Below are 15616 nucleotides of genomic sequence, written 5' to 3'. Positions count from 1 at the left end.
TAAACCTTTACTATTGACATGATGTTTCTTATGAAATTCTGAGGCCTCCAGCACATTTCCTATCAATAATTTATCAATCTCATCATTACCTTGTGCTAGAGGGCCTGGCAGACCAGTATGGGATCGGATGTGAGTTATATATAAAGGATGACTCCTTTCCCTGATTGTATCTTGTAATTGAATAAATAGTGAAGTTAATTCTGAAGCATCAGGGATAAATTCCGCAGTCTCAATATGTAATACCACTCTTTCAGCATACTGAGAGTCAGTAACTATATTGAGAGGTTCTGAAAAATCCATTAATACCAACAGAATAGCATACAATTCCGATTTTTGAACTGAATTCTAAGGACTTTGAACCACTTTACTTAAATTTTCTGATTTGTAACCTGCCTTTCCTTGTTTGTTGGCATCTGTATAAAATGTCCGAACTCCAGATATGGGTTTTTCACGTACAATTCGAGGCAAGATCCAATCAGCTCTCTTTATAAGATCAATTCTATTGCTTTTAGGACATTTGCTGTTAATTTCTCCCAAAAAATTACCGCAAGCTCTTTGCCAAGGTTCACTTTCTGTCCATAATTTTCCAATGTCCTCTTTAGTTAAAGGTACAACAATTTCTGCTGGGTGTATTCCTGCTAATTGACGAAGTCTCAATTTTCCTTTCAAAATTAAGTCAGAGATTTTTTCCACATAAGTTTTTAATTTTTTATTTGGTTTATTTGGTAAAAATATCCATTCCAATATAATATCTTCTCTCTGCATTAATATTCCTGTAGGAGAATGCCTAGAAGGTAAAATAACCAAAATGCAATCCAGCTTTGGATCAATACGATCTACATGTCCTTCATGTACTTTTTTTTCTACCAAGGCCAATTCTTTCTCAGCTTCAGGTGATAATTCTCTTGGACTATTTAAGTCCTTGTCACCTTCTAAGGTTTTGAACAAATTATTCAGTTCATCATTTTTTACCCCAACAATAGTTCGTAGATGAGAAATGTCCCCAAATAATCTTTGAAAGTCATTAAGAGTCTGTAGGCGATCTCTCCTAATTTGTACCTTTTGAGGTCTAATTTTTTGTAGCTCTATTTTATATCCTAAATAATTAATAGAATCTCCTCTTTGTATCTTTTCAGGAGCAATTTGTAATCCCCAGCCAGGCAATATTTTCTTTACTTCTTCAAACATTCTTTCTAAAGTATCTGCATTTGAGTCAGCTAGTAAAATATCATCCATATAATGATAAATTATAGATTTAGGAAATTTTTTTATGTATCACTTCCAAGGGCTGCTGAACAAAATATTGGCACGGGGCTGGACTATTCAGCATTCCCTGTGGGAGGACTCTCCATTGACATCTTCTAACCTGTTGAGAATTATTATAAGTAGGCACTGTGAAAGCAAATCTTTCTCTGTCTTTTTCTTGTAGGGGTATTGAAAAGAAACAGTCTTTTAAATTGATAACTATGAGAGGCTATCCTTTAGGTAACAGAGTAGGCAAAGGAATTCCAGATTGTAGAGAGCCCATTGGCTGAATTAATTTGTTAATTGCTCTAAGGTCTGTTACCATTCTCCATTTACCAGATTTCTTTTTAATAACAAATACAGGAGAATTCCATGGGCTAGTAGATTCTTCAATATGCTGAGCATTTAACTGTTCTTCTACCAGCTCTTCTAAAGCCTGGAGTTTCTCTGATGTTAAAGGCCATTGATGAACCCATACAGGCTTGTCTGTTAACCATTTTAAAGGTAGAGCTGTTGGTGCCTTTGGAAGATCATCAGTTTTTCTGCCCTGTTCTTGTATAATATGGATGGCTGGTGACCACTCATTAGAATAATACCTTCTAATATTTCTCTCAGAAACATGTGCTAGTTTATTATTTATTTCTGAGGTTGGAGGGATGTTAATCTGAGTATTCCATTGTTGTAACAGGTCTCGACCCCACAGGTTCATGGCTATGTTAGCCACATATGGTTTTAATCTGCCTCTCTGTCCTTCTGGGCCTATACATTCGAGCCATCTTGCACTCTGTTTAACTTGAGATAATGTTCCAATTCCTAACAGTTGAACATTTACCTCCTGAAGAGGCCAAGATGGATGCCAAAATTCTGGTGCAATTATGGTAACATCAGCACCTGTGTCTACCAGACCAGACAACAAAACACCATTTATTTTTATTGTTAATTTTGGTCTTTGTTCATTTATAGAAGTTTGCCAAAAAATTTTCTTTATGGTCTCTCCTGAATTTTCTGTTCTCTCTGTCTCAGTTGTTCCATTACTCTGAGTAGCCTGGTTTATTCCAATAGGCATTTGGTCATTTAACTGCTCTGAGTAGGGGTCTCCTCTACGATTGCAGGAAAGGTCTGAACTGGATTCACTGTAGGGGCCTGCCTGAGGCCCCTCTGGGAGTTTCCCAAAGACTGAGGCAAAGTATTACCTTGTCTGTCCCTTGTTGATCTACATTCATTGGTCCAATGTCTTCCCTTACCACACCTTCTACATACTCCTGAAGGAAGGGGCATTCTGTTGCCATTGTTCCTTGAAGAAACATTGTTTCTAGAAGTGCCCTGTTTACAGTCCCTTTTCAAATGTCCTTGCTTTCCACATCCAAAACATCTAACATTCCTCAAACCTCTTGAAATTGCTTCTCCTACCCACATATTATCATGATCATGAGCCTCAACATTAACCGTGTCTCTAATCCAATCTTCCAAGGGTGCAGATCTCGCCTTTAACGGCCTGATTATTCTCTTGCATGCTTCATTTGCGTTCTCAAAACCAAACATTCAATTATTATCTGGCTAGCTTCTGAATTTGGGACCATTCTCTTTACTAAGCTGAAGTCAGTCTTTGTAAGAAATCTGTGAAAGATTCTTTTGGGCCCTGTATAACCTTTGTAAATGACTCAGTTTTCTTCCCTGGTTCCTCAACTCTGTCCCATGCATTCAAGGCTGCCATTCGACATAGAATTAGAGTTTGCATATCATATAAACATTGTGTTTGTACTGCAGCATATTGGCCTTCTCCAACAAGCTGATCCTGGAAGATTTGTATACCTCTATCACTACATTGTTTTGCTATGTTTTTAGCTTCCTGTTTGAACCACATTTGCCACTGGAGCTGTTGTCCGGGTTCCAGAACCGCCTGTGTCAGCTCTCGCCAGTCCTGTGGTATAATTCTATTATAAGTTGACCAGGAGTTTAACATTTGTTTTACATATGGAGAATGCATGCCATAAGATACTATTGCCTCCTTAAACCTTCGTAAATCTAACATTTCAACTAGAGTCCAAATATTTTGTGTAGTCACTTGACCAGGTTGCTGTTGTATGGTTACCAGATAAATTAAGGGTGATTGCGTGAAAACAGGCTTTCTTTCTGTAACCTTATAATCCAATCTTGAAACAACTTCACTGTTAATTTCTTCTGTCTGAATCTGAATTTCTCTATAATTCATTTTGACAGGTTTAACAAGTTTTTCTAAAATTTTTATCCTGGCACTTGTCTTTTTAAATTGTAAAATAAGGATAAGAAGAATAATAATGTACATAATTCAATCAACATTCATCTTCTCATATAGTTGTTCTATTACCATACTGCCTAAAATTTCAAACAAAGCCCAATTTTCTTCCAGTGTACACATAAAACCCATTTTTTTTTAATGTGGAAAAAAATCTCTTTTAAATAATTTCCTTTAAAATATCTAATATAAATGACTTGCCAATTCTGCGTAGAACAGTCCAAGGAAATTTCCAAACAGCTACCTAGCGTCTGAGGTGGGAATCCAGAGAGAGAGTGAGAGAGAGAGAGAAAGCAAGAAAGCGTAGCCACGTTCTGACTAAAAGCTTGAATCCAACCGCTTCAATGTTCCGGTCTGAGCCCAGTCGAGCCTGGGCTCCAGCTTCCTTAAGCTCCGACCGACCACGTGCACTGGCATTTCAGCCAAAAGCAGCCTATCTGCAGTTGCGTATAGCTCCTGCAATTAGCGGTAGCTCCCGCAGGCCTGAGTTGTTTGTAGCACCGGCTTTTTAAGCAAGTAACTGCAGCCCGTAGCTAAGGTAGGTTGGGCCTGAACTGAGCTAGGCCTGGGTTAGACCGGGGCTAAGCCGGAGCTAGGGAGCCAGGCCCGCCCAGGCGGGAAGCCGGACCCACTGCCAAGGCAAGCGGTTTTTTAATGAATTCTTGCCACGTTGGGCGCCAATTGTAGATGTATCCGGCTTGTTAAATAAGAAACACAGAACCAATTGCAGAGTTAAAAACCACGAGGTCAGAGCAAAAGCGGAAAACCTTACCCTTCACTGCTTCTGCGGTTCTTCCTCTCCGCAAGAGACCTACTTCTGTGCATCCTGTCTATTTAAAGACTTTCTGTTCTGTTTTCTCATTGGTTGAAAACCCAGCCACATGACCTCCTTGTCACTGCCTGTTTGTACAGACCTCCAGGTCGTCTATGGTTGGTATTGAGATTAAAGGCGTGTGTCTGCCATGCTGGCTGTGTCCTTGAACACACAGAGATCCGCCTAGCTCTGCCTCCCAAGTGCTGGGATTAAAGGCGTGCCCCACTACTGCTCGGCTTCTGCTCTGGCTTGCGCTGACCTCAAGGCAACTTTATTGACATACAAATAAAATCACATTTCAATACAAATAAAATATCACTATAGTCTATCGTATATAATGTTGTATGACATAATGTTTCTATTTAACAGTACATCTTGGAGATAATTTCATATGCGTACACAAACTGTTCTTTGTTATGTCTTTGTAATACTCCATTCAGTGGGCATACCATGATTTACTTAACCATAGACTATTGGCTTTAGTAATTTAAATTAACCATGTACTATTTAACTTTAAGAACTCTTTAAAGTTCTTTAAGATACATAACATTTAAAATTCTTTAAGATGCATAAGATACATGCTACACATATGTGTGAATAGTTCAGTGAATTATCGAAAAGTTAATGCCACAGCCATCATCAATGAATGACAAGAAACAGTAGTTTTAGCACCCCAGAAGAGTCCTTCATTGATATTCCTAAATGCCACCCAATTTCCTCCCCAACAGGTAATTGTCATTCTAGACTCATTTCAAGTACCTTTCTACCCATGCTTCTGTCATTCCTGATACAGTCAGTTCTGAGGAGAGGAATCCCCCCACACCACCCCCAACCCCCAGGCAAAGATTTAAAGCATGTAGCAAAGAAGCACAATATGGGGATGGTGGGAGGGCTTTGAAAACATTTAGCTGCTTAAGCATGGTGGTAGTGTTTTTTTTGTTTGTTTGTTTGTTTGTTTGTTTGTTTTGTTTTGTTTTTTTGGTCATAGGAAGTTAATTCAGTGTGTAGGTTAATGTCTCCTTAGAATTAGGCTAGTCATTTTGTTAGCCTGCTCAGAATGCTGGATCAATTAATCAAAGTGTCAGCTGTTTCCCATAGTCAGTGAAGTCTACCTGGCAGATCAGGTTGCAGAAGAGTCCAAGCAGTATATGTGCCCAGCTAATGTAATATTGGTGTGATCCTTGATCTTGTTGTGTATAATGGGGGTGGTACTTTCACAGTGTAGCTTAAGAGTTGATTCTCGAAGTGAACCAATTGAATCTACCAGGCTGAGCTGAATCCCCAGGAGAGTCCTTACCCTGGAGGAGGTGGGAGTGGGGGGTGGATTGGGAGGAGGGCTAGAGGGTGCGGGAGGAGGGAGAACAGGGTGGGAGGAGGAAGGACAGGGGAATCCGTGGCTAATATGTAAAATTAAATTAATTATAAAATTAAAAAAAAAGAAATAAACACTTCCACCTCCCCCCCCCCAAAAAAAAAAGAAAAGAAAAGAAAAAGAGTTGAGGCTCCACATACTTATCTAGGTCAATATTTGTCTACACAATTGTATCTCAGTAAATATCATTTTTGTGTAATAGCCCTGCCCCCTTATTTTGACAAATTTTAAACTTACAGAAAAGTTGTGAAATTATAGATCATTATAGATTTACCAGTTAATGTTCTACCTTAATCTTCCTTTTTCTTTTCCTTTATCAGCACTCTTACTTAGCTGTAGGGAATACCATACAGCACGCTATGTACTTAGGTATGGGTCATCTTGTTAGGACACTCTCCTAGAAAATCCTAATGTTACAACCTAAAGTTGTTTTCTAATTTCCCCTAGTTATCATTACCATATGTAATATATATTTAAACATTTGAGAGTCTTCCATGATGCCTACCAGTCTTGTTTCCTGTAAGCTCACATTGTTTAGAAGACCCCCACTCTCATTTTTACCAGATTGTCATTAGGGTTTTTGAAGAAGTCAGCTCTATTGTTTTGCACAGTCCTTCAACTTAGATAATTCTATTTGACTCCTTGATGGGATTTGGGTTAATGACTGCAGGCTGGAGTGCTTTAGGTGAATTGTTTGCTCTCAGTGATTTATTTCCGGAGGCACATGACATGGCTTTGACCCATCAGTGGTGATAATAGTTATAGTCTCTTGATTGAGTTGATATTTGTAAGATTTCCAGATTGTGAAAGCCCCCTTTCTTATGTAACTCGTAAGACATCCGAGGGGGATCTGTTGAGCTTGAATATTTTGCTCTTTGGTGATCTGCCCTCTGATGCCGTTTCAGGTGTTGGTGGTTCTATCTAAGTCGGTATTACTGTAAAGTTATGTAGCAGTGCCTCCTGTTGTCCTTCATTTCTCTCTCTTCCTCTCCCCTTCCTATCCCACCATCCCATCCCCACCCCCAGTCTCCTCTTTTCCCCTCCTCCCACTGATGTGGAGTCATACGTTCTTTTTCACTGTTCAGTCCCCTCAGCATTCATTTTGACGCTCACAGTGTCCTACTTGTGCAGGGAACCATCTGTCCTGGCGGATTGCTATCATTGTAACCGGGGTCAGCTCTTCTGGCATTTGGCCCAGCTGCTGTAGTGACTGTCCTGTGCTTACTTTGCAGCACATCACCGAGCTGAAGAAGGAGAACTTCAACCTAAAGCTCCGCATCTACTTCCTTGAGGAAAGAATGCAGCAGGAGTTTACTGGCCCCATGGAGCACATCTACAAGACAGTGAGTAGGCACTCGGGCTGCTGTCTCTTGTGTCTTTGCTCCTAGTTTTTCCCAGAAGACATTTGACTGGTATTTGTTTTTAGAGTTAGCATGAACAGCTGTTGTCATTTAATTTGGATTGATTTTGGGGAAGAACATGTTGCTAGAGCAACCCTCAGTAAAGTGAGGTGTGTGATCTTAAGGAAGTCTTAATCTTTTTGACATCTGACTTCTGACTCACAGTCCTGGTCTCAGTTGTCTTTTTCTAATTATTTATTCCTTTGAAACTGGCAGTGGAGCAGTAGGATAGTTTTGTAATTGAACGGCAGTGTTAGCAACCAGCCACCCCTCTCTTTGGGCTTGCTTCCACAGTGAAGTGATGATAGCCCTGGGGCTGTTTGGATGGGTGACAGGTGCAAAGGGGGTGATGGGTGAGCGGTTCCAGCCAGCAGTCAGTGCTGAGCAGCCACCATCACTGGCTTGTGGATTCTGGCTACCCAGAGTTAGGCTGGTCAGATTTTCTGCAGTTTGACTCCTCCATCCCTATGTGCTTGCTCAGAAGTGTCAGGAAAAGTCTCTTCGCAGTTGAAGCCTTCACCTGCAGGTCTGTGTCTGTAAACAAACTTTGTTTCTGAAAGCTGCAAGAAGAATTTGGCTTTCTAGAGATGCCATGAGTCCAAACAGTACATAGGTGCCTGTTTCTTAGCTTTTGCTGGTAGATTGGCCCTTGGCCTAGGAATTAGTCCATCTAAAGATGCTCTCGGCGGCATGTGGGATGAGAGTTGGGGGGCCTACATAGGCTTTCTTGAATAGGAATCTCGCTACCTTTCTGAAAAGCTTCCTTTTCCCTGAAGGCACAGTGTCTTCTGCAGTGTCAGTGTAGAAAGACAAAGAGGATGCAGTGGTGATGCAACCAGAATTTGAAGAGGAAGCAATAGTTAGAGTACACTGTGCACTGTGGCCAAACATCTCAGGACTTGAGGTGGCAGATGTCAAACTATCTGCTGCCCCCTGGGTCCACAGCTCTTTGGGGCTCTTACACGTTGGTCATTTTACTGTGATTCTCAAGACAGTCCCAGACAGTGCAGATTATCTGCTCTTACAGTGAGGAAACAGAGGCTTGGGGAATGTCAGTAACCTGCCTACTGTCATGATGATACACAATGGGTTTTAAGTCTGACCTGCTGCTTACTTCTCCTTTTCACTACTGATGGCCTCGTTGAATTATCTCTCACCAAGGTTCAGAATTTTAAGAACATAAAATATGTGTCGGAAAAAGATGTTCTACTCTGATCCTTGGGACCCTGGATCTAACCAGTATTATTGATGTCCTGTGCAGAGGAGTTTTTTGTAGAAATTTATATAAATGTCTATGTGTAACCCCCTTTTGCATAAGTACCATCAAGTTCTTTTCTGCATTTTGCAGTTTTCATTTAATGCTTTCTTGGATGTCTTTCCCGATAGTAGTTTAGGAGCTGTTTTAGCTGTTCTTTTATAGCTTTATAATAGTCCATTTTGTTCTTTGAAGGCTTTCCGACTCTTGTTTTGGAAATGGCTCTCATCTTACACACACATTTAGAACTTGAGATGCTGTGCTTGGGGAACATAGTCATGCTAGCTAGCCATCAGTTCACACACAAGCCATGCCCACAGAACACACTCTGTCAGCTCCTACTCCTATTCTGCCCTGTGGGAGCCGGTGGAGGAACCCAAGGCTTGGAGCGTGTTTCTCACAGGGGCATACATGAAGACTTTGTGCACTACCGCTCAGGGTTTTGTCTGTTATGCAAAGGAATTGTTATTTGAGAGAAAAATTCTGCCTTGTCGAAAGACTTCTTGAGTTCCTGTCTGACAGGGAAGAGGGCAGCACAGGCTTCTTTCTCTCCATGTTATTTGGTTCCCAGTCCTTACCTCATGGAAGCATCTCGGTCCTCTCTTAATAGTGTGGGATCCAACAGCTACAGCTCTGCTTTCTTATCCCCTGGATGTGTCTCTAGGACAGGGGCAGGGTCACACTGCAGGCTGCTTTGTTCACATGAAGGAAAAGCTTAGGTCTGTCATGTTGGCTTCAGTGTCCTTAGTGCTACGACTGTCACTAGCACTCAGGTGTCTGTGAAGCAAATACACGCATGTCCACTGACTTGCAGACATCTTCTTGAAGAGGCCCATGTCCTTCAGTGTGGGCTGCACTCTTGCCTGAGCATGCTCTTCCCCCCAGGGATAGTTGGCAGGAAGGAGGGAGGCATGTCCTTTTGATTACACATTTTATGAAAATGTTATTATTTTTAAAATACAAATGGGTAGAAGAAAATGTAAAATCAGTATGAGTTATTAAAAAAAATAAGAGCAAGAATTTAGAGAAATCTTGGTTTGATATCAGACCTCTGCATGCTGTGTATGAGTCTCCAGGACGTGAGTCCTTTGTGCATTCTTTCTGGACTGCATTTGTGGCTGAGTCAGAAGCCCACCGTTACTCTGCTGCCTCCCACAGGCTGGCACCTGCCAAAAATTCTGTCTTTGTATTCTCATGTGAGTGAATGTGAGCCCAAGGCCATGTGCTACTTCCTTTGTTCCAGTGCCTTAAGGGAAAGAAGGTTGATGACTTTGTGATATCCCTTAGTGAACAGCTCCCCACATAAGCTGGGCTTCTCCAGAAATTTCACACTAAAACAAGACAGGCCATGCTGTGGCCTCCCATTTATCCACTCACAAGTTTTATTTTATTTTTGTTTTTAAATCTGTAGCACGTTCCTACTGCAACAACCACATGCGTGATTGTAAACAACTAGAAGTAATTGCCTTCGAATGAGAAGAGCAAACTGTAAATTTTCTTGGCGGAGGGCAAACAATTTTTAAATCAGCCTCACTTGTATGACATTTATGCCTAGATATTTGAATGCTCCGGCTGTTAGAACATTTACATAATTGTTCCAAGTCTTAAGGAATCCATGGCTTTCATTTGAGACCACCAGTACTTAATAATTTACTTTTTCTGTGCCTCAGGGCTTATGAGGGTTTTGAGTCTAACATCTGCTATTACAAGTGTGGCATTGCCAGTCCAAGTCAGAAGTAGTTTGCCCACCATCAACGCTTGCTACTCCTGTACCTTACTTACACTGTATCTTTTCTTACCTTGTCGTCTTGGAAAGAACATTGAACTCAAGGTGGAAGTGGAAAGTCTGAAGCAGGAGCTCCAGGAGAGAGATCGGTTGCTCGTCAAAGCCTCGTGAGTACCTGTCACCCCAAAAGCTTGGCCATTGGGTCCCGTGGGTGGGTGATGGGCTGGGCAGCAGAGCACAGCCAGCTGCTTTTCTAAGCCATTTGTTTTCCGAGGAGCTTGTAGTTTTCATTTAATTGTTTGTCAACTGTTTTTAAAGTCTACTGTGGTTATAGGAAGATATACAGCATGGTGCATTTTATGAAGCAAGCACATATGTGAAATTCTCATCTGAGCCAGAAAGGAAACATCACCAAGCTTCCTGGAAGCCCCCTTCCCTTCATGTTCTCAGAGCATCCCCTTTTTTTGCAGAATACCCTCTATTCTCAACACAGTTGCTTAGTTCTGCCTATTTTGGAACTTTATAAAAATGAGATTATACATTAGGTCTGCTTTTTGTGTCTAGCTTCTTTCCCTAGCAGTTTGTGAGAGTCAAGTTAGCTGTGTTGTAAGTGTTTAGGGAGTTCATTTGTTCTCACTGATGAAAATGCCTGGGACTAGAAGGGGTTCTGGTGGGTGAGGATGGGAGGCAGAGGGAGGGTTTCAGCCAGTAACTTGTTTTAAGCTTGTTGTGTGTACTAGGGACTCTTGTAGCATTTTATTTAAAGGGGATTATAATGCTTAAAAATTAGAAAACTACTATATTCATTGATTGGTTCATTTATTTAAATTTTTATTGATCAACAACTTGTAGACCTGTTGGTTGGTTCTTCCTCTACCATCAGTATTCATCACACAATTAACAGCACCATACACTGAAGACCTTCAGAGACAGTGAGTGACTTATACCTCAACCTCCCATAGCCATAGGCTACTCTGAGGTGCATTGTGAGCAAGTGGAGTGTTATGGAGCTGTGGTGATGGCATGTGCAGCACATCGGATACCAGAGTGTGTTCAGTTTTGCTCCAGAAGAGTGGGATTTCTTCCCAGGTAGTCCACAAGGGCTGCTTAGAAGTCTGTGTAGCAGTGCTTCTCTTGTCATGGCAGTGGAACTCCTATTGGGTATGGAGGGCCAGGAACATGCTTGCATCACTCTGGGCTGGGCTACAACTGCGTCTGGTGGCTGCAAGTTGGCTGTTGTGGCTTAGGGGCAGACCAGAGACTCCTAGGCCTAGGCTTCTCTGCTGAGTGCTGCTGAATGAGTGAACAAATTAATAAATGTACCCAGACTAAGAGATCTTCATGGTTACTAGTTATTTCTTTTGGAAGTGGCTCATTATTTGGGTACTGAAGCAAGTCTGCTGTACCAGGCCTGAGATGAGCATGTGAGTTTGGTCTTCTCCATACTCATTGCCTCAGTGCTGCAAATCTCGGGTAGTACTTGGTTTTGACAAAGCACATATACATTGGAAACCCAATTCACAAAGGCTCATGTACGTTCCTCAATATTATTACTTTGGATGGGGTGTTTTGGGTGCTTCCATGCATGTTTATATATTTCCCTAATTGCCAGGTACCAGGCTTTGTACTCAAGGCCCTTTGTGATCTGAGTGGTTTTGTTAACTTACTCAGAAAATATATACCAAATGACAATTGTGGGTGGCACTGTGTGAGGCCTATGGTGATCCAAACAGCTACATGAGACTTGCATTCTTCTGGGAATGATGATGATGAGGTATTTACATTAGCAAATGTATGACTCCAGGTTGGGAGAAGAACCGTAAAGAGAAAAAAAGGAACTGTGGGTGTCTATAGCTGTGGCAGTAGATACAGCAACAGTGAAAGAGAGGGAAGGTCTGACTGTAGAGGTGACATTTACATGAAGTATGAGTTGCCAGGAGAATTAGGCAGGTGAGTGGATGGAGGTGTGTCAAAGAAGAGGCTGTGGCAAGTCTAAAAAAGGAGGAGCAGAGTAGCACACTAGAGATTTTTGTCTTTGTTCTAAGGGTAGACAAGTTGTTTGCTTCTTGGAAAGGCCACTCTGAATTTTGGGTGGAAGAGGTATTGTGAGGATGCCGAGAGACCAGTTCGGAAACAGGATGGGTGGGTGAGGTGAGAACTGAGTGCTGACATGAATGGTAGGCTAATGAGAAGACCCCCCGGGAAGCACAGTTCACACACAGGCCTTGGTGATGAGTGAGAAGGGAGATGTTGGTGTATTAGTCACAGCTCTGTCGCTGTGATGAAATAACTTGGCAAAAATGATTTGGGGAGTGAAAAGGTCTATTTTAGCTTACAGTTCCTGAGTGAGAGCATCCACCATGACAGAGAAGGTGTGGCAGGAGCAGGAAGCTGGCTGATAGCATTTATTGATCCACAAACAGGGAGCAGAAAGAGAAAGCGGGAATTGCCAGTCTGCAGAAGCTCAAAGCCAGTCCCCAGTGGCATTCCTCCTCCAGCCAGGTTCTGTAACAGTGCCATCAGTGAGGAACCAAGTGTTTAAATGCAATAGACTGTGAGGGACACTTCGTACTCAAACTACCACACAAGGAGAGGCTCTCTGCAGTTCAAGTCATGAGCTCTAGTGATGGACGCTGACATTGACTTTTAACATTTCACCTCCGTCTGCCACCTCTTCCCCAGCACATCCCAGAGGTTCTATAGCTGTTCTTCCTCTTGCTTCTCTAGCTTCTCCTGAACAGACGCCTTCTCTTCTTAGCCTCCCAGCCCAGTGCCTTCCCATACTCTCTTTGTTCTAAAAGAACCAGACAAGGGTCCTTATAGCTTCTTTTAGCCTGCACTGGCCTCTTCCATAGACTTCTCCATCATATGGTGTCTATCCCACATGGGTAGCTCTTTTCCCTGTCTACAATACTTTCACACCCACACATAGCATTATTCAGGCAAATCTCAAGGAGTACTCCCATCTTATAGAAGAATGAATCAGGCTTAGTAAAGAGAAGGGCTGTGGTCTTAGACAGAAAGGTCAGAACTTGGGTTAGGGGTGCATTCTCTCTCTCTCTCTTTTTAAATCTTTCATGTGTTGATGTAGTGTGTGCACAGTATATCTAAGAAGCCTTTCAGTGTCTACCTCATATCTGCTGATGGGCCTTTCCCTTTTGCTCCTAACTACCCAGAACCTAGCAGTTTGTCTGTGGTAGATGTTGATGGAGATGTTAATGTAATGCTGTCAGCCCTCTTTTTTCTGAGTTGAGTTTTGGTTGGGGAAGGGGTAGGACATGGGCTCTGCCTCAGGAAAAGAACAACTCTAATTTGAATGGAAATAATCTAGAGGAAATGTTGAAGGTTAAAAATAGTAAGTAATGAGAGTGTTTATGGAAGGTTCTTTCACATTGAGTGGAAAGTTGGTGTATACCTCTTAGGTCTGATGGTCTGTCTGCTTGATCTACACTTGTAGCCCAGATTCTACAAAAGAAAAAAAAAAATGGTAGAGGGAGAGAACAAATACTGGTCCTGATCCTCCTTTGTCCCAAACCTGTATGTGCAGTGCTTGATAATCTAATTGTATGAGGCTGCTAGTGTTCCCATTGGAGTGGAGAGAATGCTGAGACCCAAGGAGATTGTAGCAAGTTGTTTCTGGTGCAGCTCCCAAGTCCACCTTGCCTTGATGTGAAGTGAACAGATTTGTATGCTGGTTTTCCATTGTTCTGTGTATCAGTACAATAAGGGGACATTAAAAACAAGAGCAGTCATATTGTTGGGAGTAAATTTTATCTCTGTAGCTTTAAAACACAAACAAAAAATAATAATTCCATTAGCAGAGGAAAATTGCACCATACTGCCGAGTATAAATTTTATTGCTACAGTAACTGTAAAATACAAAGATGATAAATGAAAAGTTGGAACATTTATTATTGTGAATATATTTTATTGGTATAACTAAAACACAAACAAACTGAATAATGCTAGTAGTTGTTAAAAATTGTACAGCCTCTTGACAGTGTATGCGATTCAGGCTGTGAAATGGCAAGATTAGATGGGCTGATGCTGGGGAGACCAAAGCTCAGCAGAGGGAAGGGGCCATACAGGGAACTCCAGAAAGCACCAGAGCTAAAACATCCATGAGCATCCAGGTAGAAGAAATTTAGGACCAGAAACATCCAGATAGGAGCTGGAAAGATGCTGAGTGGGTTAAGTGTTCATTGTGCAAGCCCAGGGATCTGAGTTTGGATTCCCAGCGCCCAGGATCAAGTGTGGGTAAGGTGTTTGTACCCCAAAATGCTGGGGATAGGGCAGCAGGGGAGATGGGGCTTGATGTTTAAGGCGCTTCAGGTTCAGTGATAGATCCTGTTTAAGAGATAATACTAAGGTGGAGAGCAATAGAAGACAGTGTTGTCACCCCTTTGTCCTCCATACATATGTGTGCAAATACGGCACATTCACAGAGAGGGAGGGAGGGAGGGAGGGAGGGAGGGAGGGAGAGGGAGGGAGGGAGAGGGAGAGAGAGAGAGAGAGAGAGAGAGAGAGAGAGAGAGAGAGAGAGAGAGAGAGAGAAATCTTGATCTACAGCTTGGGAAAGAGAGGAGGCCAGTCTAGAATTCATTTTGTTGTCTGTAATGCCCCTTGAGGAGTGATAGAAATGACTGTGAGTCACTGTGAATTGGGGGCCGCACTGATCCCAGAAATGAGCTGAGTGAATGGGGGCTGAGAGCACTTAGGGCAGCTATGGGAAGTGAACATGTTGCCTCTGTTCTGGCCAGGGGATGATCTATTCTGAGCTCAGAGTCCAGCAGAGGGGTGGCAGGAGGTCTCTCAGCAGCACAGCAGGGCTTGTGCTGCCCTGGCCTCACAGGAGAGGCTTCACAGCAGGATGTGTGGGGTTGGGGGGGGGGGCAACATTTAGAGTGCTGAGGCAGGCCTGTGGAGGACCCCCGTGTGGTAGCCCATTAGTTCCAAGAGGTAATCATCTCATTTTTCACATGAGAAGGCTGAGGTGTAACAACTAATTTACTGAGGCTAGGTAATTTACCCAGAGCCACACTGGGGATGGGATAGCGGGAGAATTTAGAAACAGATCTGTCCAGCCCGAGCCGTGGTCCTCCTTTCAGTTATTCACACTGAATTACATTAAGGTGATAGTATGATGGCTTTCTGAAGCCTTGCTGAAAGGAAAAGTAGATATAAATAAGGCCTTTATTAAATAGCATGTGATTTTGAGGGAAACTTGGAGAGCCAGCACAGCCCTCTGGGTGGCACTGTTGTGGATGAATAGTTCATGTGGCCCAGTGTGTGAGCATCTGGTTATGCCGCTTTGGGTTAGGGCATTTTATGTACTCCTGAAGTCAAGTGAGGGACTGAGTGGTAAAGAGTTTCGTTTGGTTTTCTGCTGTGGTTTTTCTGAGAAGCCAGCTTTAGGTGGAGCCGTTTCCTCGGGTGTCCTTCTGGAGAGTGCAGTCATTTATAGTGCAGTGAGGACTCAGGTCTCACAGCCGCCACCACTGCCTTTCTTTCTGCATCACTCACTGGTCA

The 15616-nt window shown here is 42.5% G+C and overlaps 1 protein-coding gene across 6 annotated transcripts in view; it reads left to right on the top strand.

Annotated features, from left to right (window-relative positions):
- Positions 1–15616, top strand: part of Cdk5rap2 (CDK5 regulatory subunit associated protein 2) — a 198011-nt gene that overhangs the window by 34429 nt on the left and 147966 nt on the right. For all 6 annotated transcript variants that reach the window (XM_036179221.1, XM_036179220.1, XM_036179218.1 and 3 more), the window contains 2 exons: positions 6939–7049; positions 10178–10254. In XM_036179221.1, the coding sequence (XP_036035114.1) occupies positions 6939–7049; positions 10178–10254 (188 nt within the window). The remainder of the gene's footprint in view (positions 1–6938; positions 7050–10177; positions 10255–15616) is intronic.

The sequence above is a fragment of the Onychomys torridus genome, chromosome 2 (genome assembly GCF_903995425.1).
Source record: "Onychomys torridus chromosome 2, mOncTor1.1, whole genome shotgun sequence".
Taxonomy (NCBI): Eukaryota; Metazoa; Chordata; class Mammalia; order Rodentia; family Cricetidae; genus Onychomys; species Onychomys torridus.
This window is presented reverse-complemented; position numbering and strand designations above follow the sequence as displayed.